This window comes from Opisthocomus hoazin, chromosome 5 (genome assembly GCF_030867145.1).
Source record: "Opisthocomus hoazin isolate bOpiHoa1 chromosome 5, bOpiHoa1.hap1, whole genome shotgun sequence".
In the NCBI taxonomy this organism is placed as follows: Eukaryota; Metazoa; Chordata; class Aves; order Opisthocomiformes; family Opisthocomidae; genus Opisthocomus; species Opisthocomus hoazin.
In genome coordinates this window covers 3,246,745-3,273,912 of record NC_134418.1, presented here as the reverse complement: position 1 = coordinate 3,273,912, position 27,168 = coordinate 3,246,745, and the positions used below count along the sequence as shown (strand labels likewise).

Genomic DNA, 27,168 nt, shown 5'->3' with positions numbered 1-27,168 from the left:
TGCCACAGCTACAAACATGTGCTCTAAAAACATCCAGATATCTGCTTTTTTTAGTTTGTTTAGACAACTCGAGGAAGAAAAGAGATATGTAGAGCCTTTCCACATAAGGTGCCAGGACAGACAGCTGTGCTTCTGTTCCCTGTGGCAGGAGGGCTTCGGATGAAATAGGTGGCTCTAGAAGACAGCTGCCTTTGTCCTTCCTCCAAATCACACAGTAGCCTTTCTCACCGAGCCCTTACGCTGCTCCCAGCCAGAAGCTGGAGGCTCAGTCATCTCTCCAGGTCCCAACCTGGACCTTCTACACTGCCTTCCTTCCCCTCTACACTGCCCTGGTGAGGCCCCATCTGGAGTACTGTGTCCAGTTCTGGGCTCCCCAGTTCAAGAAAGATGAAGAGCTACTGGAGAGAGTCCAGCGAAGGGCTACGAGGATGATGAGGGGACAGGAACATCTCTCCTACGAGGAGAGGCTGAGGGAGCTGGGCTTGTTCAGCCTGAAGAAGAGAAGGCTGCGAGGGGACCTAATAAATGCTTACAAATATCTGAAGGGTGGGTGTCAGGAGGATGGGGCCAAGCTCTTTCCAGTGGTGCCCAGTGACAGGACAAGGGGCAATGGGCACAAACTGAGGCACAGGAAGTTCCGTCTGAACATGAGGAAGAACTTCTTCCCTCTGAGGGTGACGGAGCCCTGGAACAGGCTGCCCAGGAAGGCTGTGGAGTCTCCTTCTCTGGAGATATTCAAGACCCACCTGGACAAGGTCCTGTGCAGCCTGCTGTAGGTGACCCTCCTTCAGCAGGAGGGTTGGACTAGATGACCCACAGAGGTCCCTTCCAACCCCTACTATTCTGTGATTCTGTGACCTCCCTCTCACACGCCCAGTCCTCAAGAAAGCACCAACCACATCCCATGGGGCCATAAACAAGCCAGATAAGGTAGGAGCAGGGCTACTCATGCCCCACATGACCTCAGAAAACCTGTAAATACCAAAGAAATAAAACCTCCCTGAGGTCAAGCATAATTTCTGCCCTCTTGCAACTCAATCCAGCCTTCAGAAAAGACCTCTTGCTAGAGATGAGAGTACTTGATTCTAGTTTCAGCCTTTCACTGCTAGAAATTGGCTCCATTCCACTTTCAGAGAAGGCAAGCAAGCTAGTGCCAAAGGAAGTGCTGTCAATAGCAATGCTGGATCTACTGCCGCTGACATCTGGCAGACAGTCAGCTTCCCCTTTCCAGATGTTAACCTAAGACTTATCCCCCTGGAACAAGAAAGATGAGCCTTGTGACAGTTACAAGCATCCATGGGCCTAAATAACGGGAGCATTTTAGTCTTCTGCTCTCACCATTTGGAAGTCCTGAACACTCCAAGCACTGGCACCTTCTCAGGGGCAAGAAGCCCCAGGCCCTTAGAGACTACATCCCAAAGATGGTGGTCTTGAGTTGAAATCTCAAGATGATCTCCCCCTAACAACCCCTGCACACGCCATTTCTCCAAAGCCAGCAGGGAAGTTGGGAAGTTTCTGAACAGCACAACTTAATCTTGGTTGAACGACAAATCTTTGAGGGCACTTTGCACCGAGCAACACGTTTATCAGAGCCATCCAACATTTGCCTGATGCTCTTGGCAGGATATCTCCAAAAGGCTCCAACACCTACACATGATCTCCACTCCAGAAAAAGACAAGCAAATACACCTGTCAGTCTGCATTACAGGAAAACGTCATGAAAACTTGGAAAACAAGGAGCCACCCAGAATAGTCACTGATGACAACGTGAAGATGATTATTTACTGCTTTGAATATCTAGAACATCTACAGGATTTAAAAAAACAGAGTCTGCTTCCAGGACAAGATTACACAACCACCATGCAAGGCTGTCTTCGCATGCTGCTTAAGCTCAATGGATTTTGTACCGCCTGTTTCAAGTTCTCAGCTAACCCTGCAGTGCAGCTCCCCCTCCAATAAGGCGATCCTATGCGCAAAGAAGTCAAATAATACTTGCCTGTCTCTTCAAAGAAGTATCCATTTCTTGACATCGCTGCTGGTGGAGACTCTAAAAAACAGAAAAAAGGAAACATAAGAATCATCAAGCTGCTGAATGTCTTCACCTTACCACTAAACTCGCTGTAAGCCTGGATTACAGCAGAAAGCCAGCCCCAAAATACTGCCACATTCAGGAAGATCTGATGCCTGCAATTTTAACCTTTTGTTTATTGACTTTAACATTTACCGGAATATCCTACGCAGTCCCCGCTTGAAAAAAGTTAAGCTGTCTCAGACATCCTGGGCTGGGACCACAAAACAGCAAGACTAAAGACTGGGACAAGCCTGATCATCTCAGCGACCCATCAAACCTGAACAAGCGCATCCAAAAATAATACAAGCTAAGCATCTACAAGGCTTTTATAAAAAATAAAAGCTGTAACGGAGTCTAGATTGTAGCTTATACTCAGATAAGAACAACCTGTTTCATGTAGAAAAAGCAACTCGCTTCAGATGAGAAGGGGATTTCACATCCTATTCTGCTGCTCCTAATCATTAGGATATCCCAAAGCAGCACTTGGCGCTTGAAGATAAGCACCAGAACGCTGCAGCCTTCCTTGGCCCGCTTCCTGAGCGGGGGTCCTGCAGCAAACACCATCTGCACCAACGGGGCAGGCGGGAAATGACGCTGACCCGGAGCAAACCCACAAACGCAGCAGCACCGGGACCGAATCCCCACGATTCATCCTGGAACATACTTTGTTTGTCAGTGAGTCAGCTCTGCCATCAACTGCTGGCAAATTGGGCATTTACCACACAAAGAGATGTTCAAACAGCACAGGAGCACCTGCTTTCAGGTGTGATCAATGGCTGGTACCCAAGCCCAGCCTGGCTGTTTTTAATACCAATGGTATTTGACAGTTCAGACTGCGTGGGCTAGAAGCACCAGCTTTTCCATACAGCTGCATGCCGCGTTTCACGGTGAGCTAACAGAGCTCTTTATCTCAAGCCTTGAGCAAGCGTCACCCAAGCAGTCCCTTAGAAAGTTGCTGCTAGATGCTGCCTCTTCGTATGATCCTCCCCAGCCAAAACGCAATCAGAAAGAGGAATAGATTTGCTCTGTCTTTCCCCACTTCATTAGGCTAATCAAACATTGCCTACGCAAGCCTGGGATGAATTTGGGCCAACAAGGAAAGAGGTTTTGCCTGCTTTATTGTTCTACAGATTAAGCTTCCTGCTTTTCGTTTGAGGTATGAGACCGCTTCCCAAAGACCCTTTCTCTACCCCATAACTTTTACCTCTATCCTTTTACAGTGTGCCACGCTTTCAAGAATCATAATTTATCCTGGTCCACCGGGAGCCTTTGTGTGTGAGACGGATACAAGTCACACCACTGACGGCAGCACCTTCCAGCCTTAACGCTTGTCACAGCCCAGCGTGGCTCAGACCTTTCAGAGCAGACAGCACTGGGCTGAACAGGTTCCTGGAGGGACATCCTGATGACCATTTAGAAAAACAAACCACAAAACACCACACAAACCCGAGGGCAATTCAAGTGTCTGGTCCAAGAGAGAAACACGATGTTCCAAGTTCCATCCCAGAACAATGGGTTGGAGGAACAAATGCACCGTGGCCAAGGGGCACCCATTACACGAGTCAATTGTTTCCCTCCACCTGGAAGGGAAGGAGAAGATCCATCCAGACCGATTAGCATGCTAATGATCAAAGGAAAAATTTTTTTTGAAGAGGCTCTTATTGTGTAATGATTGCATTTACGTATTTCAGAGAAATAAACAAAATACGCCTCGGCAGATGGATTACCCAAGGACTTGACATTCCCACCAGGATGGTATATCAGCTTCTCATTTCTATTATGGCTTCTGAGGGAGCCCGAGGCAACACGTTCAACCCTTCACAAGGCAAAATGAGACATTGTTTGCTTTCTCTAACTGAACACACCTATTACTATGGGTCGATAATGCCTAACAAAACAGGAATTCAGAGGTGGTCGGTTTCTTCATTAGAAACAGCTTCCAACTGCAGCGTCGCCCGGGTTGACATCGTACCTTTACAGAAGACTCTGGTTCGGTCACTGCTTGGACTAGGCATGAAAAGGGCAAGGCTGGGGGACTGCAGCAGGCAGTGCCATTTCATTAGGTGGCACTCGTTCCTCTGAGTCACTAATGAGCGATAGTCCCCTAGGCAACACGCTCAGGCAATTATGTTGGAGGTGCTGTTTTTTCAGATGAGTCATAAAAGAGAGGTCTTAACCTTGTAATTAAAGATGCAATGGCACGTTTATGAAAAAAAAAAAAAAAAAAAACAGTCAGGCATTCACACTACTATGTCTTGGCTAAAGTCCAGCCCTGGTAATTTGTCTTCTCTCTACGCAAGGCTGTCCCACAGCGCCAAGGGGATTCAGACTTCAAAACAGTCTGGTGGGAGCCTTTCAAAAAGCTGTTACAACCCCCACGGAAGGGGCTACGCACGTTAACATCAGGAACGGTGTGTAATGTGCCCAGGAGGTAAAAGGCAATGGGGTGTTTACGCAAGTCCAGACACACAGGGAGCTACAAGTCCAGCCTAAAGGTCAGTGTATTAGCAGAAGCGGAGGTAGGAAGGGTAACTTGGGGGCTGCATCATCTGCACCTCTGAAAACCTAGAGAGAGTAGCATCCATCTTTTTAACTGAGCTGAACATAGGAGACAGATTTGGGGGAGAGAGCCATTAATTTTTCCTTCTTAGGCATCAGTCCCCTTCTCTCCACATTTCCCCAACCCGTTTAGCACTAAGCAAGCACAGCTTATGTTTATGGGATGCTAGCTAAGGACGAGGCCAGCTAGACTGCGCTTAAGCACATCCTCAGTAGCGGTCAGCAGGGCAAACGTACCAGCAGGCTCCCCGTGTCTCTCCTTTCATGAGGCTCGTGGGATTTTAACATCCCAGATGTCAGCTCCTTAGTCACGTTTTGCTGAAGACAGGAGCAACAGATTCGAGTTGTACACAGCTGACAGCAAGGCAGAATCCTCTTTTCTCTGGCAATAAGGGGCATGCCCACAGCCTGACGCACACACCCCTACCTGCATTTCCTCTCCTCATCTCACCTCCGCTCTTCAAGAGCTCAATCAAGGGGCAGTTATGAAACACAGCAGTAATCGATGCAATTGTTTATCTTAGGGAAGCCTGGGCAGGAATACAAGTCTCCAAATACATTAGAGATTAATATTACAATGCTCCAGAGTTTGCCTGAAGTTGCACAAGTGTTCCCGTTAAGTATAAAGCAGCCCCTGCACTGGCCCTTTGCAGAGTGGAGGAGGAGACCTACAGTCAGGGGAGCACTTTATTACCACAGGGTGAGAGTTCCCTGTCTCCACACCAGCACACCACTTCCCCCGGATCCCCCAAACCCCCATTGCTAGCTCCCTTGCCCCAGGTTTTCTGTCAGAGACTTCAGCAATTAAAAAAATCCACGCTGTTTTGGTTTCGGCTGCCGCCGGCAACAAAAGCGCCACGCGGCCGCCCCTCCCCCCGCCAGTGTGCGGAGGAGAATGGAAAGAAAAAGGCAGAAACTGGTGGGTCGGGATAAGGGCAGTTTAACAGAACAGCAGACAGAGGGAAACAGGAACAACAACGATACAGATAAGGAGAAAACACGACAAAAACAGACCCGGTCTCTCGGACCGCACCGGCGCCGCACGCTCCCGAGCCGCGAGAGAGTTCCCGCCACGCCACCCCCCCCCACCGGAACCCAGCGTGACGTCACAGGGTATGGAATACCGGGCTCTGTTTGGCCAGGTGGTGTCAGCCCCCACCCCCCGGCTGTGCCCCTTCCTGGAGTCCAGTGAAAATTAACCCTGTCCTAGCCAAACCCAGGACATTATCCACCCCTTATTCCATACCATCTACGTCATGCCCAGGTCCCCCATGGTCCAGTTGATCACCACCACTTCTCCTGTCTCCAGATATCATTCCCTTAGTCTATGGATCATCACTCTAAAGTGTCCGTTGAGTTCATTTAATCCATGACTTTGTGCTCCATCTGTCGTAATGGTCTTCCGTGGCAGGAGAGGTGATGTGTGGTGATGGGCGGTCACTTACTGCATCCGGAGCTCACGGCTGATGTATCTGGTGCGGCCCGTGCCCACAGTCTGCAGGAGATGTTGATCTTGATGAAGTTGCTGGATGCCAGTTGTCAAAAACCAGGTCCAGTTCCATCATTGCTGTGCTCTGCTAGGTTTTCATCGAAAAAGTCCATCCTTCTTTAATCTGGAGAATTCTTACTATGCTACTACTGGTACAAAATATAACAATTATAACAGTGATAACAGAGAGTGACAGGGTTATTTAACAATTAACTTCATACAATTTATTTATGGACTATTCTCGCCCAAAATTAAATCCCCATGAGGTACACATCGGACTTCCCCATCCTTCCGCATTACCCACCAGGTACACCCAGGTCCTTGAGCAAAAGCAATCCCCCGGATGGGCTTGCCTTTGCCCGAGGCAGGACTAACCCAAACTGTCTTCCCTAACACGTTCCGCATGTGCACTACAGGGACTTTATCCCCTTCTACGGGGCGCTGAGGTTTTGACTGGGCAGGACCAGCCCGGTTGGTGGACCCTCTGGTGTTACCCATTTAGCAAAGGCCACCTGGTTGGTTATCCCAATTTTTGAAAGTTCCACCCCCCATTGCCCTCAAAGTGGTTTTTAGCAGCCCATTGTAACGTTCGATCTTTCCAGAGGCTAGTGCATGGTAGGGGATGTGATACACCCATTCAATACCGTGTTCTTTCGCCCAGGTGTCTATGAGGCTGTTGCGAAAATGAGTCCCGTTGTCCGACTCGATTCTTTCGGGAGTGCCATGTCGCCACAGGACTTGTTTTTCCAGGCCCAGGATGGTATTCCGGGTGGTGGCATGGGGCACAGGGTAGGTTTCCAGCCATCCGGTGGTGGCCTCCACCATTGTGAGTACATAGCGCTTGCCTTGGCGGGTTTGTGGCAGTGTGATGTAGTCAATCTGCCAAGCCTCTCCATATTTATATTTTAGCCATCGTCCTCCATACCACTGAGGCTTTACCCACTTGGCTTGCTTGATTGCAGCGCATGTTTCACATTCATGGATAACCTGTGCGATGGTATCCATGGTCAATTCCACCCCTCGGTCATGAGCCCATCTGTATGTCGCGTCTCTTCCTTGGTGGCCCGAGGTGTCATGGGCCCACCGAGCTATAAACAGTTCACCCTTATGTTGCCAGTCCAGATCCACCTGAGCCACTTCCATCTTAGCAGCCTGATCTACCTGGTGGTTGTTTTGATGTTCTTCAGTGGCCCGACTCTTAGGGACGTGGGCGTCCACGTGACAGACTTTTACAGCCAGCTGTTCTAGCCGGGCAGCAATATCTTGCCACAATGGGGCAGCCCAGATAGGTTTGCCTCTGCGCTGCCAGTTGTTCTTCTTCCATTGCTGCAGCCACCCCCACAAGGCATTGGCCACCATCCAAGAGTCGGTGTAAAGACAGAGCACTGGCCACTTCTCTTGACTGGCAATGTCTAAAGCCAGCTGGATGGCTTTCACCTCTGCAAACTGGCTGGACTCACCTTCTCCCTCAGCAGTTTCCGCGACTTGTCGTGTAGGCCTCCATACAGCAGCCTTCCACCTCTGCTGCTTCCCCACAATGCGACAGGACCCATCCGTGAACAGGGCATACTGTTTCTTATCTTCTGGCAGCTGGTTATACAGTGGGGCCTCTTCAGCACGTGTCACCTCCTCCTCTGGCGATGCTCCAAAACCTTTGCCTTCTGGCCAGTCCATGATTACCTCCAGAATTCCTGGGCGACTGGGGTTTCCCATTCGGGTGCGCTGGGTGATCAGCATGACCCACTTACTCCACGTAGCGTCAGTGGCATGATGCGTAGAGGGGACCCTCTCTTTGAACATCCAGCCCAGGACCGGCAATCGTGGTGCTAGGAGGAGCTGTGCTTCAGTGCCAACCACTTCTGAAGCAGCTCGAACGCCTTCATATGCTGCCAGAATCTCTTTTTCAGTGGGAGTATAGCAGGCCTCGGATCCTTTGTATCCCCGGCTCCAGAACCCCAGGGGTCGACCTCGAGTCTCCCCTGGTGCTTTCTGCCAGAGACTCCAGGTTGGGCCATTCTCCCCGGCTGCGGTGTAGAGCACGTTTTTAACATCTTGCCCTGACCGGACTGGACCAAGGGCTACAGCATGAACTATCTCCTGTTTAATCTATTCAAATGCCTGTCGTTGCTCAGGGCCCCATTCAAAATCATTCTTCTTCCAGGTCACGTGGTACAGAGGACTCAATTTGGCTGTAATTTGGGATGTGCATCCTCCAAAAACCCACAACACCCAGGAAGGCCTGTGCTTCCTTTTTGCTGGTTGGTGGAGACATAGCTGCTATTTTGTTGATGACATCCATTGGGATTTGATGGCGCCCATCCTGCCATTTTATTCCCAAAAACTGGATCTCTTGAGCAGGTCCCTTGACTTTACTTCGCTTAATGGCGAAACGGGCTTTCAGAAGGATCTGAACTATTTTCTCCCCTTTCTCAAAAACCTCCTCCGCTGTGTCGCCCCATACAACGATGTCGTCGATGTACTGCAGATGTTCTGGAGCTTCACCCTTTTCCAGTGCAGTCCGGATGAGTCCATGGCAAATGGTAGGACTGTGTTTCCACCCCTGGGGCAGTCGATTCCAGGTGTACTGGATGCCCCTCCAGGTGAAAGCAAACTGTGGCCTGCACTCTGCTGCCAAAGGGATGGAGAAGAATGCATTAGCGATGTCAATTGTAGCGTACCACTTGGCTGCCTTTGACTCCAACTGATATTGAAGTTCTAGCATGTCTGGCACGGCAGCACTCAGCGGTGGTGTGACTTCATTCAGGCCACGGTAGTCTATTGTCAGTCTCCACTCTCCAGTAGATTTTCTCACTGGCCATATGGGACTGTTAAAGGGTGAGTGAGTTTTGCTGATCACTCCTTGACTCTCCAGCTGGTGGATCAGCTGATGAATGGGGAGAAGGGAGTCTTGGTTGCTACGATACTGTCACCGGTGCACCGTTGTGGTTGCGATGGGTACCTGTTGTTCTTCAACCCTCAGCAACCCCACAATGGAAGGGTCCTCCGAGAGACCAGGCAAAATGGACAGCTGTTTAATTTCTTCCGTCTCCACAGCAGCTATACCAAAAGCCCACTGATACCCCCTTGGGTCCTTGAAATAGACTATCTTAGGAGAGGCTATCCCAAGGATGCACGGAGCCTCGGGGCCAGTTACAATGGGGTACTTCTGCCAGTTCTGCCCAGTGAGGCTCACTTCAGCCTCCAGTACACTCAGCTCTTGGGACCCCCCTGTCACTCCCGAAATGCAAATGGACTCTGACCCTTGGAAATCTGATGGCATTAAAGTACACTGTGCACCAGTGTCCACCAGAGCTTTATACTCTTGTGGATCTGACGTGCCAGGCCACCGAATCCACACCGTCCAGTAAACACGGTTGTCCCTTTCCTCCACCTGGCTGGAGGCAGGGCCCCTCTAATCCTCATCAGAGAATTTGCTGCTCACCTGCTGTAAAAATGACTTGGAGGTCCCCTCCAGAGGATCGGAATCAAGGTCAAACTGTCTACCTGGTCTGGAGAGCTGGCTTCTGGAAACTGGAGCGGCACTTTTCCTAACAGAATCCCCTTTTGTGATTGTTTTACCTCGCAACTCACGGACTTGTGCCTCTAGACTTGAGGTGGGTTTTCCATCCCACTTCCTCATGTCCTCTCCGTGGTCACGCAGGTAAAACCACAGGGTGCCCCGGGGTGTATAGCCTCTATATTCCCTCTCCTGAGCAGAGAAACGCTTGCCCCTAATAGCTGAGACACTGGCCCGTACGGGTGGGGAGTAGGACATGTTCTCTTTGATTTGCCACACCTCCCGGGCCAGTTTCTCCACAGCTGAGACAAGGGAGGAAGAGAGACTTTCCTCATATTGCCGGAGTCTGACAGCCACCTCATCCGCTGTTGGTGCCTCCTTACCCTTCCAGTTTACAACTGCCAGTGAGTTGGCATATGAGGAGGGTGCGCTCCGCACAAACTTCCTCCACATGGATTGTGAGCACTGGAGTTCATCTGGGTCTGTGGGTACCTGCTCATCGTCTGTGTCACAGTAAACCAGCTCCCGCACAGCCAATTCCCTCAAGTACTGAATACCCCTTTCCATATTGGTCCACTTGCCAGGATAGCATACAAAATCATCACTGAAGGGGTACCTCTCCCTCACCCCTGACAGAAGTCTCCTCCAGAGGCTGAGGATTTGTTCCTTTTTCCCAATGGCCTTGTCAATGCCCCCGTCCCTGGCCAGGGATCCCAGCTGCTTGGCTTCCTTGCCCTCTAATTCCAAGCTGCTGGCCCCGTTATCCCAGCACCGCAGCAGCCAGGTGGCAATGTGCTCTCCTGGGTGGCAGCTGAAGTCTTTCCGCATGTCTCGCAGCTCGCCCAGGGACAGGGACTGGGTGATGATCTCTGTCTCTGTCTCCCGCGATGACCCTGGCTCATTGTCATCCCTCCCGGAGCGATCTGCTCTCTTTGCGTCTTTCTTTAGTTTTACGGGGGCGACTGCTACCGGCACAGGTTGGTCATTGGGCTCAGCCGCGCTGCCTGCAGCTGGAGCTGGGGCTGGAGCAGCTGCCGTGCCCGCTAGGGAAACCGAGGCAGACCCTGCAGCTGTGGCTGCAGCAGCCGTGGTGCCGGTCGGGGGGGCTGGGACTGCCTGCTGGGCTGGAGGGGCTGCAGGGCCGGCTGGGGGGGCAGCGCCAGCCGCTTCGTTTCCCCCCCCTTTCCCCTTTAAGGCACTGAACAGTGTTGAACAGGGCTCGGTAGGCGTGGGCTAGACCCCAGCACGTTGCAGTGATCTGTGTCTCTCTGGAGTTCCCAGGGTGGCAGCACACTTTTTGCAGATATTTTACTAGTTTGTCCGGATCCTGCACGTGTTCAGGGGTGAGTTTAAAAAACATCGGGGGTGTCCACTGCCCTAGGTACTTGCCCATGCTGTCCCACACACCCAGCCACTCACAGCTATCCGGCCCCGGGGCAGGTCTCTGCGCGATGTTCTTAACGACTTGCTTAACCCTAAACAAAACCCAAAACCCATTCAGGAGGCAGAACAAAAGGAGAGTGCTGGCCTGAGCATCCCACGGGTACTCGAAATTCTCAAAAGCAGTCAGGACCAGCCTGAGGGAGAAAGGGGGGGCGAAAGAGTAGGGGAAGGTATCCCCTTCGGTTTTCCCCACAGATTGGGTTTGATTACTAACAAATTCTAAGACATAGGATCCGAGGTACGGAAATGACCGCAGTGCCGCATGCAAACACAAGCCTAATTTCATGCTCAGTGATGTTATCATATCTTAAGTCGATATCATACAGTACAGCAAAATCATTATCCTGATCTTTTTTCCCAAGGTAACATACAGCACAGCAGTGAATACATACTGCAAGTAAGGATTGAGATACCAGAGCCATCTGAACAAAGTCGGGAAACATTTTTACCGGCGACTATTCTGACACAGAAAAATGCGTATAACAAAATTTAACAAAATGTAAGAAAGCAGTTTTAACACCCGCTGCTCAGCCCTGCCGTTATCCCCGCCCCACGCTTGGGCACCAAATTAAATGTTCTGGTTTCGGCTGCCGCCGGCAACAAGAGCGCCACGTGGCCGTCCCTCCCCCCGCCGGCGTGCGGAGGAGAATGGAAAGAAAGAGGCAGAAACTGGTGGGTCGGGATAAGGGCAGTTTAACAGAACAGCAAACAGAGGGAAACAGGAACAACAACGATACAGATAAGGAGAAAACACGACAAAAACAGACCCGCTCTCTCGGACCGCACCGGCGCTGCATGCTGCCAAGCCGCGAGTGCGTTCCCGCTGCGCCGCCCCCCCCCCCCCCCGGAACCCAGCGTGACGGCACATGGTATGGAATACCCGGCTCTGTTTGGCCAGGTGGGGTCAGCCCCCACCCCCTGGCTGTGCCCCTTCCTGGAGTCCGGTGAAAATTAACCCTGTCCTGGACAAACCCAGGACACACGCAAACCAATTTCAGGAGGACATAAGGTCAGGCTTCAAGAGACAAAGCTGGAAAGCATTACCCTGAGGAGCTAAGATACACCAACAGAGCAAATTCACTCTCATGCCTCTAGTATCTCTCAGGGGTCCATGTCCTCACTCTCCAGGGTCTGCTTTCTCATCCAAAATCTACGAGGACAACCAGACTCTTCAATTGCTCTCCCTGTCCAAATGCAGGACAAGGTGTCATCTTCCATTATCCACCAAAAAGCACATGGTATAGCTCCTTTGACAATTTAAGCAGTACTTTTAATTTTTAAGAGCTAATTTATTCCAGCAAATAAGTTTCTACTGCCATTCCACCTTATTCCCTACAGAGATGTCTATTAGAGGAGACCAAATTGGACAGGCATTAGAAGTGCCACCATTAGTTGCTTTTTCAAAGAAGAGCTTCTGACCAGTTCCTCATCCCTTTATGAGCACTGAATTCAAAGGTAAAAGTGAAGAGCTGAAGTGCCGCAAAATGGAAAACAAAGCCTATTTCTCTGGACTCAGAGATACAGCTGAAGATTTCAAAATTAAGCCACTGCCCTTTGACTTGAAGTGATGGCAGTGACTCCAAGAGCCACCAACGGGGAGATAAATGAAGTTTACTTGCTAACTGGTAGGACAGCCAAGTTTGCTGTAGTTTAAGGTTCTTGGTCTTTGGACTAGGACAAATCAGATGATCTGCAGTGGAAAGCATCAGACAAGAAGTGGGTATACTTCCCGATTTCTTACATTCTTACCATTTTTACATTTGCATTTAGCATAAACAGAACAAACTCTACCGTGCCATCCTCCATTATTAAATTCCTGTGGGAAACGTGTCTCGGATCTAATAACCCATTTTAACTCTCTTGTTTTAAGGTTAGTAATAAGTTCTCTTGAGCCTTGCAATATTAGGGGATTACAAATAAAAACACATTCTCTGGATACTTCAGTAACTCAATTACAACGTTCTGCTGCTGGCATCTTCCAAGCAAACAGCCCTCTGCAGCACAAGCCTTATATTGAAGCAAAACATAGTGCTCTCACAAGCTCTATACAAGCGGTGCTACAGAATTCATTTTTATGACTTCCCTCCAGCAAATCTCTCCAAGTTCTACTGTCTTGATATTTAATTTGAGTTTACTTTGAGACAACACCATTTTGAAAGAGTTATCAACAAGATAGTTTTTCATTTACAGACCCTTGAATGTTGGCTGCTCTTGGGTTGTCTCTGAACATGGGCAACCTGTACATCTGGAGCATTTGGTTACCCTTTAGGTACTGATGGGAAAGCCCTGGGTACCTTCATGTTCTACACCGGTCATGCTCCAATATCGCAATTTCCACCACCTTCTTCAACATTGCTTTGCTGAAGCTCTGAAGACATTTCTGAAGTTCATCAACAAATACATCGTCTTGACTTAAAGTTGATAAGGCAAAATATTTGAGCAACTTGAGCAATACTTCTCTGAACAAGAAATTAAAACAAAATCACCTGTCCAGCTGAAAAAGCCTTTAGACATTCCCAGTTTCCTCCCAGGAGGAATTACCAGTTCTCAGCATGACAGACTGAACTGCCTGGTTATCTGGAAAGAAATGTACTTTCCAGAAGACACTGAGAGCTTTAGCTTTGAAACAAGGTTTTGGCCACTTCAAGACGACTTCCAGGAGTTTTTCGGTCAGTGCTAAAAGCACCCATCATTACCATTAAATAGTTGGGTACCAGCTTCCCTACTTGATGCCATCCAGAAGGACCTGGACAAGCTGGAGAAGTGGGCCTGTCTGAACCTCATCAAGTTCAACAGGACCAAGGGCAGGGTCCTGCATCTTGGTCAGAGCAACCCTCGTTATCCGTACAGGCTGGGGGATGCAGGGATGGAGAGCAGTCCTGAGCAGAAGAACGTGGGGGTGCTGGGGGATGAGAAGCTCAGTATGACCCAGCGATGTGCAACTTGCAGCCCAGAAAGCCAACCATGGCCTGGGCTGCATGGCCAGCAGCATGGGCAGCAGGGTGAGGGAAGGAATTATGCTCCTCTGCCCCACTCTGCTGAGACCCCCCCCCGGGAGTCCTGCATCCAGCTCTGGAGCCCTTGGCACAGGACAGACCTAGAGCTGTTGGAGTGGGACCAGAGGAGGCCCCAGCAATGATCCGAGGGCTGGAACCTCTCTGCTGGGAGGAAAGGCTGGGAGAGCTGGGGCTGTTCAACCTGGGGAAGAGAAGGCTCCGGGGAGACCTTAGAGCAGCCTTTCAGTACATATAGGGGGCATATGAGAAAGATGGGGACAAGTGTTTTAGCAGGGCCTGTTGCAATAGGAGAAGGGCTAATGGTTTTAGACTAAAAGAGGGGAGATTCACACTAGACATACAGCAGAGATTTTTTTTACAGTATGGGTGGCGAAACCCTGGCATAGATTGCCCAGAGAGGTGGGAGATGCCCCATCCCTGAAAACATTCAAGGCCAGGTTGGACAGGACTCTGATCAACCTCATCCAGTTGAAGATGGCCCTGCTCATTGCAGGTGGGCTGGACTAGATGACAGCCCAAACTATTCTATGATGGGTAACACTGCTGTTAATTGCACTACCTCAAAACAGATCTAGGGCCAAGTCCAGCTTTAACAAGTGTATTGTCTCATCTAAGGCTTAGATATGGAGGGAAGATGACAAAGTTAACCCTATCCAAAGCTCCATCAGACCTGTATTTAATATCAAACTGTGAGCTCACTTATTCTTTATTCTCTCCACCTTGCCATGAATTATCATCACAGTACATGTCACCAGGGACCTACACCCAGGTTCAGGCTATTTGGGACAGGAGGAGAGAGAGAGAATTTATGTGCTGCACATACTTCATAACCAAATGATGCTGCTCCCCTCCTTCACCTAAAGTCAGCAGAAAACCAGACAGACTTAAGAGAAGAACCCCACACATGAGCAATAACATCCCAAGGGAAACCCGCAGGTAAGATTTTTATTTTAATTATGCAGAACATTGACTGAAAGGAGCTTGCAACTGCGAGTCTACGAAAATCTCTGTATGCAACAAGAAGATGAGGAAGCCTCAAACACCCTTCATAACACAAAACTTCATCATTCCAGAAGAACAGGAAAAGAGTTTGACAGGCAACAAATCTGATCACACTGACTATCTGATCAGGTCCAAATATACCAATATTGCAGCATTCTCCCACATAGCATCGCTTGCGCTCCAAAAGCATGAGATTTTGGCAGTTTTCAGGGAAGAACCAAGCAGCAGGGTCTCCTGGTGGAGAAATCTGCTGCAAATTATTTAAAGCCATTCAAGTCAGCAAGAACAAATGGACAGCAGCATGTGAAAAGCTATTTTGCCTTAAGTCACCAGTTCTCATTTCTATCTACACCTTAGGCAGCTGACGCCTTCCCACAGCCCCGCATACTGGAAAACACTGGTGAAAGCACGGCTCATACTGGCACAGAGATGAGAAGCGTGCCCCTACGCTGCTGTTCTGGGCAATAACAACTGACATACAGGACAAGAGCTTGAGATTTTACCTGTTTTTCTCTACACCTAGACAAAAAAAGAAAACACAAAACCACGCAACTCATGGTTTCAAAACCGACCACTGCAATTCAAGGAAGTGTAAGATGAGTAAGGCATGTTTGTTAATACTTGGGCAGGAGAGTGCCCGGTAAATGCGGCGTATGAGCACTGCTGCCAGTGACAAGCCCAAACACAGACCTTTCCCCAGAAAGCACTGGTTTGGATCGATAAAAGCAAAGGAAAACATAATAGAAGGAAACTCAAGAGGGGTAAAAAAGACCTTTTGTAAGTTGTTAAATGGAAAATAACAGCACTCTGCTACCTTCCAGGGAGTTCTGTCTTGAAGGGTAAGAGTCAAGATCAACTGAAGGACTCTTCTTCAGTGCAGCTTTGCAGCCCCACATCCCCTGCAAGCATGACACGTGCTTTCTCAGTGCAGACACACATCCATCCACGTTTCATCCCAAGCAGAGGCTGAGTGGGATAAACCCTTCTTTTACAAGGCACACCAGAGCCCTATCCCTCCTCAACTTACCCTTCATTCATCTCAGTGGCATAGCTGCAGCGAAGGGCTACGCACAGCCCCATGACAAGGTACCCAGCTTCACAAAGGACCAGCTGTGTCCCTCCTCACCCCGAATACATCCACTTGCCCATCACACATCTAAATATCTTCCCAATACTGCTTTCTGCAGCACTATTTGAAGAGTAAAGAGTTAGCAACATACAAGTCATCACAGTGAAAGCCTAAGGGCACGCTCCAGCCATGCTCACGGGAAGAACAGACTCCCCTCTGTCTACATTCCCCTTCTGCACTGCTGCCCCTCCACTTTTCTTCTCTGCATATCCTCCTCCTGAAGCTATCAAGCCTTTGAAAAAAACACTGCCAAACACTGAAGGATGGATGAGGGACTCATGTGGCATGTCTAGAAGTTCCATGCAGGCAGCAGTATGGTCTACCAGCAGGTGCTGGCACCACTTTGTAATAAAGCGGGGATTTCTGTTGGAGAGCTTTACCTAAAATGGGTTAACACATTGCCTGCATGCAAACACCTACAAAAAATCAACTTCAGAGGTCTTGAAAACAGTCTAGAAGACAGCCAAGACCCAGGAAGGTTTAAATCTACTCCAAAGCCCTTCACCTTGGTAAGCTTTTAGAAGATACATGTTGGCCAGAGCAGCCAATGAGAAGGAAGGTGCTTTTAAGTAGGCCAATCCAACAGCAAATTGCTGCTTTAGCCAAGAGACTTTAGACCCACAGGGACACAAGCTTTGCCCTCCTTACACGTAGGCATGGCCAAGACCTCTAGCAGTCCTTACAAAACGATGTTTCTGTTAGTAAAGAGCACTTTTTAAAAGCTGCGTATATTTAACATACTCTTCTTGGACAGAATTGCACAGATGTGTCGCTTGTCTTTCCTGCCTCCCTCCCAGAAGTATCACTGAAGGATTTTCACCACCTCTTTGCCTCCCACAAGGGTTTCATTGCTCAAAAACTCCCATTTTTAGGACTAAGAGGTTTGAATTACCCCAAGCTAAACATCTCTAACATCTGGGAAGCATCCCATTTCTCTGATTTTTGGAGGATGTGACACAGCCCTCTGACATTTCCTAGGCTATCCCAACAGTGCACTAACCACTTTGACGTAAGGCTTTGCTCCACGGACCTATATGAACAGTGTCCTCCATCACAGTGTGACCACCCCAGGGATGCCAGTCCCAATCCAGTTGGAAAACACAACTTCATAGCTTCACGGCTCAGCGGGCATTAAAGTTTCGAATGAGGGATTATATGCAAGGAGCTGGATATTCTTCTGATGAAGGGAAATGGTGTGAGGAGGTCTTAAATTGTGCCACGGTCACTCTGGTAAATGAAACCTCAGAACTAATTTTCAGTCACTGGCTGTGAAAATAGAAAGCATCACATTGAAAGGATAAAGCAGGAAGCATCCTCCTGTCTGCTCACTCCCAGGCAAGCAAACACCCACACACGAGCTCAGGGTTCAGACATGTCTGCTTTCAAAACATTTCCCTCGCTGCATTGAACAATTCCCTTCTTCGCCCCCTCCCCAGCTTCCTCCAGAGCACCCACCACAATAAAACCATCTCAAAGATCGCTGGCTGCAGCGGTGACAGCTACCAGAGATAACCCCCCAAAAACAACCCCCGATGCGCACTGCAGGTCGGTGTCTGCCGTGCTTGGATTCACCAGCAGCACCAGCCTGTCCAGGTTGACTCATCCCCATTTAGCCCACCCAAGCAATCAATATCCAAGGGTGCCTCCCAGAGGAGAGCCGCAAGAGGAAGCGACCCTGTAAATCGAGAGCCACGTAGCTGCTTCACTAACGGGACAGCTTTTCCTCCTCCGCCGGGATTCTTGGCTAGCGTTTTGTAGGTGAGCAGGACAAGCCGAAAAGTGGGGGAACGACAGCACCTCGGGATTTGGCTGGTGAACACACAACTTGGGCTATTTGCCCCTTTTTCTTTTTTAAGGGGTTGAAGGGGGGGGATTTCATTTTCTTGGGCCCTCTAAAAAAAATTATTTAAGACTTGCAAGGATTTCTTGCATAAGTGCTATGTGGAGAGGAGCGAAAGCAAATACCTCCAGAGATCCCACAAGCTGGCAAAGGCCCAAGAACAAACCAGTTGAGGCTTTACAGTAGACTTTTCCTGAAACATTTAAATAATTTAGAAAGCATTAACTCTTACTGACAGCTTTTCAGACAGCTCTTTCACTTGCAGGGCCCTACCAAAAACCTCGTAACTCTTAATCAAAGAAAAAAAAGATACTGCAATGGCCCCACATCTCGGTCGGGGTTGAACACAGATTCAAAAAGGTGCTTTAGATAATTTTCTTTGCTGAAATCCTTTCCTTCTACAGGCAGGTCTTCCAGAGGCCACCACCTGCCACTTCTCTGCAGTGGTACTGTGTAAAACATGTCAAAACGGTTAAGAAACACTCTATCAACCTTTCACTTGCTTGGGGCTGTTCGGAGGAAAGGAGCTGTTCCCTGCAGTGGTTCGGTTGTGTTAAATACTGCAAAAATTAAGTGGCTGCAAGGTGTAAACTAGTTGCTCTAGGACCTCTTTCTCTGGGGTTCGGTGGAAGAGATGCTCCAGTAGCACCAGTCTCACACTCCAGCATCCCCCCAGGGTACCAGGATCATGTTTTGGAACACAAAGTGCATTACTACAACTTTTTCATCCCCTATCTTATTGCCGCCAGAAATGACAACGGCCACTAAACAGGCAGCAGTGGCTGGGCCAAGCTTCACAGCAAAGTTACTCCTGCACCTCTCTCCCACCACCCTCCCCCAAAAGGCATCTAGATGAGACAGGCGACGAGCTCTAATTCACCCATAACCAGAATTTAGGCCAAAAAGCAAGGTCTACACTGGAAACATGGAAAGACACAGAAGCAGAGCAGCAAACCCAGCCACCTAATCACCAAACACATTTTCACTTGTGGTTCCAGGCAAGACACCGAAAGAAACACCTCCCTCCTTGCCATTAAAAGTGAACACTGTCCAAAGAATCCCCAAATGGCAGCCCAGCTGCCCTCCCCAGCCTCAACCCTCCCTGCAGAAACAGCGATTTAAAAATCACGACAGGCTTGGCAGGATAACACAAATCACCCCATACAGTTTCTACGTCTAGGAGCCACGAAACAGCAGCAGTGACAACAACACTGCAGGTGGGGGGAGAGCCAGCAGCACCACATCTGATTTTGCTGTCCATCATCGACCCAAAATAAAAATGCCCTGGTCCAGGAGTGAAATAACTGCAGACTGACAGTCCGTGATCGAGTGTTATTCATTAGGACATTGTTTATGGTTCGTCTACATGGCTTCCATGGCTACAGCAACAGGGATGATGTTTGCTAGCATTTCAGATGGATTACATACATGCATTTTGTTTTCACTCAGCACTCCACTTTCCCCACGTGAAACATCAGTATGTAAAGCCTCGCAGACAGGCTGTTAGGATGTTTTAGCATTAATTAGAGAAAAACCAGAACAGGTAAGATCTCTTGTGCTCATCTCCCCATGCATATCTTAAAACTAAACTCAAACCCTGAAAGACAGCACTCTGGTTAATGTAAATTGAATTCAAAAAGGTATTCTCCATCCTCAAGCACAACAGCACAGAGACATCTGGCACAGGCAATAGATAGCATCACTAAGCAGCAAAGCCCATTGAAAACACATCAAGTACTGCCTTACTTTAGTGAATTAAATAATTAAAGAGCTGGCAAAGCTGGTTTTCTAGATTTCCTGTTCAAATGCATCGCCCAGCAACAGTAGTGCTTCAGTTTTGCTTGTTTTCGGGTTTTTTCCTCCAAGACCACAACTTACCTGCGCTAGTTCTTTAATAGAGATGCTGTTCAGACAGCCTCCGCTCCCCTCCCGGCTGCTCCCCCCGAGCCACCACACTCCTTCCCCAATGCCCCCCGCTCAGGTGGCCGAGGCGGCAATGGCTCGTGCTTTTTCAATGGCTCCAATATTAATCCATCCACAGCATCTTTCTCCCTCACTTCCAATTGGCGAGCAGCGAATGGGTGGAGTGAGAACGCGACCCATTAGCTCCCAGATGGGCACCTCCAACCCAGCTCTCCCAACCGGAGCAGCGATGCCGGCGAGCCGCGAACTTCACGCCTGCCCAGCACCGCTCCGCATGCCACCGCAGCCCCGGCCAAGGCTGGGCTTTGAGGTGGCTCCTCCAGCCAGCCCAGATCCCACCGCTTCTCCCAGCTATTTGCCTCTGGGAGCAAGGAGGAAAAAAAAAAAATAGAATAATTAAAGTGACCCTGCGCTTTGGAGCCAGCGAATTTTGCTAGATGGTGTACAGAGAAAGCTTGTGTGCCTCCTTAAAAAGAAAAAAAAAGCTTTGTGGCAGCTAGGCTGAACTGAAGTGAGAAGATACTGTACCTCACAGACAGAAGTACGGGGAAAACAAGAGGATGCGAAGATGCAGGAAGAAGAGAGGGAGGGGGGAAAAAAACCTGCTGCCCAGAGGTAGATAAAGCAAATTTCTTAAAGATATAGCTGCCGCACTCTGCGAGCACGGTGCCTGCCCCAACGCGGGGCTGGGCGCTGATGCTTTTTCCACGCTACCCAGTGTGACAGTTCAGCTGTAGGGGCAGCAGCAGCGCAAGGGTTAACGCATGCGTTCAGTGAGGAGCCTGCAAAAGGGAACGAGAAACACGGCGGTAAGCCTGCGTTCTAACAGCAAGTTGTAGAAAATAGAGCTGAAGAGACCTCACCTTACCCGAGGAGATTTAAATCCAAGCCTCTCTGCCCAGCGCTGACTATGCGGTGCTTAAAAAGCTTTGGAAGGATGATGCCCCATCCTCCCCCCCCAGCCTATTCTACTGCTTCACTTTCCTCACAGTTCGAGATTTTCATAACAATAAGTGAAGTCTCCCCTCAGCTGGATATCTGAAGCCTAGAGGAATGGTCTTGTGCTGGCCAAAAAGAAAAAAAGAGGAAAAAACCTTAACTCCCCAAAGCAACATCAAGTCAGCCTCAGAAAAAAGTCAGAACCCTAAAAAAAAAAAAAGTCAGAAATAAATGACAAGTTCTCCCAACGCTGGCAAGGCTGGCTCACTTCCATTTCCGAGTCCCTGATGCTAACTCAGACAATTACTGCGACTCCAGTAAAACATTTCCCAGCGATCGCATTTACCAGGAGGCAGCAGGCGAGGTTTCCCAGCGCGCGGTAAGGCGAGGCAGGGCACGGCGCGGGCAGAGGCATCGCTCGGAGCAGGGGGATTCGCAGTCAGAGCCGCATCGCCCCGCTTTCAGTCCCTGCTACAGACTTGTTTCCGCCGCACGAAACCACAGGCAATGCATGTTTTTAAACACCTCCCACGCATTTTCTCTGCTGAGACTGCTCATCCAGTCTCCTCCATTCTTATTTTTTTTTCCTCGCGTGCCACCTGACGAGCTTTTCCAGGTAAGGCACATCACGTTCGGACTGTTAATAACATGTAAAGGAGCTACACCATGCTTCATAAAGCACTCGAGGGTGGAGGAAACCCGTGGAGGTGTCAAGCCCCGCTCCTTGCCCCAGGCAGGACCACCTTCAAAGCTACATCATGATGCTCAGGACCTCATCTCATCAAGCCCAATACCTGCCCCAAAAGAGTTTTGCAGTCAAGACTCCTGTCCCTGGGATCAGTGCTGACAGAAGGGCTCAGCTCCTGAAACAGCAGGATTTACTCAGTTTCCCCATATAGATTCTTTGCAGTAATGCAACGCATAAGATTGTGAACCAGGCTGATACTTTCAAAGTACCTCCTTGTAGCGAGATAAACCTGCAAGAGAGGATCTTAACACCTTCCCCTATACCCACACTTGATACCTTTAATAGAAGTCTGGAGGACAGAGTTGACAGCATCACAACCCTTAAGGTGAAACAAGCCCGCCAAGCCTCCAGCAGGTATTTCAGGTTTCATTTCAGCAAGTGAAAAAGCTTATGAAATAAAAGACTGCCTAAGATCAGTTTCTATTTTTACTTTTTTCCCCATGCTGATGTTGTTGATCAGCTCTCCCCGGCCAGCCTGCCTGGGCACGAGGGTGTAGCAGAGACAGAAGCTGCTCCTTGGTGGAGATGACAGCGGCCAAGCGAGCATCACCAGGAGAGCTCCAAGAGAAGAGTGCATCAACACCAATGCATCCACCAAGTCCTACCTGCATTGCCTCCCTCCTCAACCACCGTCTCCAAAGCCCCCCCAAATCTCGGTGGGCTTCTCTGCTACCCCACAGCACCCCTCTCCGGTCCCCAACCCTTTCATCCCCAGGTCACGCACCATCCACCGGCCCGGTCCACCTCTGCGTCACCAAACGTTGCGGCCACGGGGCCAAATCCTGCGAAGAGTCAGTGCTCGCCCCGAACTGGCCATAGGGCGAGCGGAGAAAGGTGAGCCGAGGGTAGCAAAAAGAAGCCGGCTCCATTAAGACGGAGAAGAGAGGAGAGCCAGGTACGAAGCAAACCGCGTCTCCCTTCACCTCCTTCAGCGGGTACTGTTGGGACATGCAGTCTCAGAGCCTTCTCCTTGAGAAGTTCCTTTTCGGAGAGGAATTGGTGCAAAAAAAAGAAAAAAGCCGCTTCAGCAGCCCCACTGCTGCTGTCACAGCCCAGCAGAGCACACTGGAAAGGCTGCGTCTCCAGCCTGTATTTAAACGCCCCTCTCAGAAAGCAGAGATGCAGCACAGGAAGAGACAAATTCCAGCTCTGCGTCGGGCTGATAAGCCAGGTTTATAATATTCAAGAAGTATTGGCATTACTACAATTTCCCCCCCCCACCCCCCCAGCGAATATCTTGTGCAGTAGCTTGTTGTGCACAATAAGCAAAAAAAAAAAAAAGCCCAGTCCCCAAAAAAATCAGCCTGTTCCGGTGGGAACAGCCAACACGTTGAATAAAACAAACACACGCGTGTTAAACCCTGGGGATGCAATTAGGCTTGGAGCAGGGGGAAGAGGCGTTTAATTCCTGGCGAAGGAGATGGCAGCGGGCGAGAGGAAAAGGAGAACAAACCTGATGCCCGACACTGTGCCCCGTGGGGTGCTTTATCCCCAGGAGGGTGAGCCCGAACACCAAAAGGGGAGAAATCCCACCTCATCCTCAGCCCCCAGATTACCTCTTCCTAATTTTCCACTCCTTATCTGCCCCCACGAGCGGGTAAGCACCCAGCAGTAACTCACTCCATCACCTTCACTGTTGAAAACCCACCCGCAGCATCTCGAGACAAAGGGTGCCCAGCTCCAGGCACTGACGGACTGAGACATTCTCTCCACCAGCCTCAAATCTGAGTTCTCCTCCCTGCCATAGCCCACGTTCTTGCTAGTGGAAAAAGCGCCCGTGGGGAAGAAAGCTCCTGCTCGGCACAAGTATAAAGTCAGTGTCACCCACTCCAGGTTTTCATGCTTTGCTCCCCATCCTCTCGCAGTTTCTCAGCGGCGCATGCATGAGGGAAACTGGACTCTATTCCCATCGTGTCCTCCCCAAATCACCGCTCCCACTGGTCCATCAGAGCCTGCAGATCCTTCTTCAATAATCAAGTTCAATTGAAGCCCTTTGTGCTGCCTTTTAATTGCAAGTCAGAGCCAGGGATGAATTTAGAAAGGGAGAATAGAAAAACCCACGGAGTTATAAGTGACAGCTAAGCGCTTTGATATCAAAGCCAGCACTGACAGATGCAGAAGCCTGCAGTGCTCTGCTCCAGGCCAGCATGTCACCGTGCTCTGCAGAAAGGCTTTACGGGGAGCTTATCCTAGATCAGATTTAGGAAGTTATATTGCATTAAAAAAAAAAATACGAGAAGAGTTTTTCAGTTTCACCGGGTCCCACCACCAACTCCTGAAGGAGCCAATTTGCAGACTTCATGATCACAAAACGCTGCTCAGATTCAAACTAGGATGAACTTCAAGGAATCGCATCAGCATTCCCAGTTTTTAACCTCCCTGCGCTGCATCCTTCACAGCGGACTCCTTAACCCCTTTCGGCAGCGAAGGCACCACACCATGCCTCAACTACTGCCAACAGCAAAGGTAGTGTGGATTAAACATACACGGGATAGCTGCTGGTGTGCTTGGCAGTAATTTGCATATTTAGAGGGGAGATGACAGTTTCATGATGATGAGTCATTAAAGCGTCCCAGAGAGTTGTTTACTTCCAGCGAAAGCCTACATAAGGAAACAGGACTTTTCCAGAAGTGGTTTTGCATGAGGAAGAGGTAACTCCAGCACCACCCAAACTGCAGCAACAGCAAGCTTTGGGACAGCAAACACTGTGGCCTCCCAGAAACACCTACAGAGCTGTATGAGCATTACTGGGGGAAAAAAGAACGGCTTCACCCCAAGGTAATGGGATTTAGCACCCATCTTCAGGCATAAAAGCACACACGCGGAGCATCACCGCAGTTCTGCAAGGACAAGGTTTGATGTTCCAGTCTTATACGGGCAAATAAACCAGCACCAAGCTAAGTCAAGTAAGTCTGGACTAAAACCCAGCTTTGCAGCTAACCTCAGGCTCCCTTTCTGTAAAAAATTAACTTTTCACTGACACTGCCTTTTTTAAAGACACTGCCTTTTTTAAAGACAACCTAGAAAGCTTCCATCTCAGATCCTTTTACTTTTAAAACCAAGACATCTTTGTTGTCACATTGACTCAGCATAAAAACAAAGCTTGCTTTAACAACTGTTTACAGCCTTAAATGATTTACCACACCTTTACTAGAAGTCAAGACACACTAGGAGTTCACACACAGATATCTTCTGCCACTGAGGGAGTCAGGCGACGGCTCCAACTCTGACTTCTAGCTGTGTTCATTTAAACAAGCTGAAGCATTCAAACTGCCAAGGAATAACACGAGAGCCGGAGAGGAACTTCCTCTGCGGTCCGTAACTCTTACAGAGCGGCAACTGCCTCAAAGCCACAGATATTTCAAAACGGGAGGGCTCTGGCTGAGATGGATTAGCCGACACATCTCGGTTGTAGCAGGGAAGCGACGATGCGCGGGTGGGAGCAACAACTGAGGTCGCAGTGTAGACAGAACTTCGGCATTTGCATCCCTATTTCCTTCCAGCCTCCAAAAAACCAGGCAGAAAACCAACTCCAGCAGCAGCCCAGGTGAGAAGACTGAAATGCCGCTGGATTTATCCAGCCCTGCATCAAGCGGTTTAATCCCACGCTTCGGCTACAGCATCTGAGAAGCAGTAATTCTGCAAAGGTGGAACCAAGGCTGTGTTCACACCTAGACAAAACCACACGAGAAGCCCTGCAAACGCTGCATTTTGGGGGGTGGAGGAGTGGGGAAATAGTTCAATGTTCCTGCTAGAGATTGTTCACCCGTGGCTTGCTGGTGGACAGCCAGCCCACAGCATCAGGTCTCAAGAGGGAGAACAGTCCCGAACGCAAAAAACAGCAGCGCAGAAGAAAGCTTTGAGGAAGAACATCGGGTCCAAAGCAAAAAAATTTTTCATAAAACCCGGAGGGGAATAACCAAGAGCACAATCCTCCCCGAATAAAAAGAGACCCTCCGGAGAAGTTGGAGGACCAAGCCTCCCGCTCGCTGCTTCGCCGGCAAAGCTGTTGTGCCACCTACAGTTGTTTTCACTCCAGAACAAAAAACAACTCCTCCACGAACCCAAGTCCCTGTCACTGAATGTGGTGTCAAACCAGCGCTCCGCAGCCATGCTGATTGAGGAAGTGCTGCCTTGGGTGAGGCGCTTCAGAAAATAACTTTTAAAGTTTAGGGGCAATCACAAAGCGCGTTCAAACCCACCTTCTCCCGGCTCTTCAAAATAAAACCCAAACCACATCGCTGGGGTTTTTGCCAATGCATGCGACTTCCCAAGCCCTTTACAGTAGTTCAGCTTGAGCCACAGAGTTTCACTTTTTTTTTTCTCTCCTCTTTCTCCTTTTTATTGCGGCTTTTACACCATCACGAAGCCAGGCAACCGCATCCGCGAGCGAAGCTGAACATCGCTCCCTGCCCTCCACCCCTAGTTAGGTATAAACAAGTACCAGAAAGGGTGGGAAATCACCCCAAAACAGCAAGCCACGAAGTTCATATCGCTCCTTTATCCCGACGGTGCTTCTTTCCCGACACATCTGCGCTCTCGGGGCTGGGAGATCCGACTGCTGCCCCAGGAGCCCCAGATTTTGGGGGTGGTCCCCCCCACCCACCCAGACAGCAACAGGCTTCTGAGCAAAAAGCCGGGAGCAATGATGTAAAGTGAAGATTTCCCAGATTTATGCCCCCCCATCCCCTCCCTTTTCCGAGGGGGGAAAGCGAGATGCATCCCCATCCCCTCCCCACCGCATCCCAGCACCGACCCCTCCCCGCTGCTGCAAGAGGCAAAACTGCGGTGAAGGGAGGGAAAGGGGGGCACAGGGGCACCCCGCAAGCTGCCGGCAGAACTCATCGCACTTGTGGTCCCCCCCACCCCGAGCCAGCCTGGCCGCTCACCGCAGGGCTGGAGGTGAAACACCCGCCTGGCTGCCATGGCTGCCCGGGCTTCTCCTCTCATCCCGTCTTCATCTCGACACTTGCCGGGCTTTCCTGGGGTTTGAGGGGTTTCTAGTTATTTGTTTTCCCCGCCAAAATAAAGAAAAAAAAAAAAACACCCCAAAGCCACGCAGCTCGGTAAAAAAAAAATTAATAAAAATAAACCACCCCACAGAAACTCCCGGTGCGGGGAGCGGGCTGGAAGGGGCAGGGCCGGCGCGGTGCCGGGTCCTAGCGCCCGCCCCGCAGCCCCTGCCTCGCCGCCTCCGCACATCGCCTGCTGCGCTCGAAAGAGTTAAACTCCGTTCCCCACCACCACCCTTCTCTACAGCAGCTCATCGCTCCAATTATAACAGAAAACAATCAGTTTTCACTTTTGTAAGGGCGCGAGGCTGCTGGGAAGAGTTAGCAGGTGAGGTGCTGCTAGTAACTTCAGAGCTGGGGGGGGGGGGGGGGGAGGAAAAAAAGCATCGAGCTGACAATTCTTAAACGGGGGTCCCATCAACCACACCGGTTGTCTCTGCCCTTCAAAACCTCCTCTGAAGTCACCTGGCACAGGTACA

At 49.8% G+C, this 27,168-nt stretch overlaps 1 protein-coding gene across 4 annotated transcripts in view; it reads right to left on the bottom strand.

The window, feature by feature from the left end:
- LOC104328839 (solute carrier family 4 member 11) overlaps window positions 1-26,650 on the bottom strand; it is a 109,100-nt gene extending 82,450 nt beyond the window's left edge. For 2 of the 4 annotated variants that reach the window (XM_075420259.1, XM_075420260.1), the window contains exons 1-2: window positions 22,402-22,716; window positions 1,997-2,047 (exon numbers count right to left, since the gene is read on the bottom strand). In XM_075420259.1, coding sequence (XP_075276374.1) covers window positions 1,997-2,047; window positions 22,402-22,627 — 277 coding nt within the window. In that variant the 5' untranslated portion in view covers window positions 22,628-22,716. Of the gene's footprint in view, window positions 1-1,996; window positions 2,048-2,224; window positions 2,299-22,401; window positions 22,717-26,566 lie in introns of those variants that run through there. The other 2 variants (XM_075420261.1, XM_075420262.1) reach the window with 2 other exon arrangements.
- Window positions 26,651-27,168: the final 518 nt, after the last annotated feature.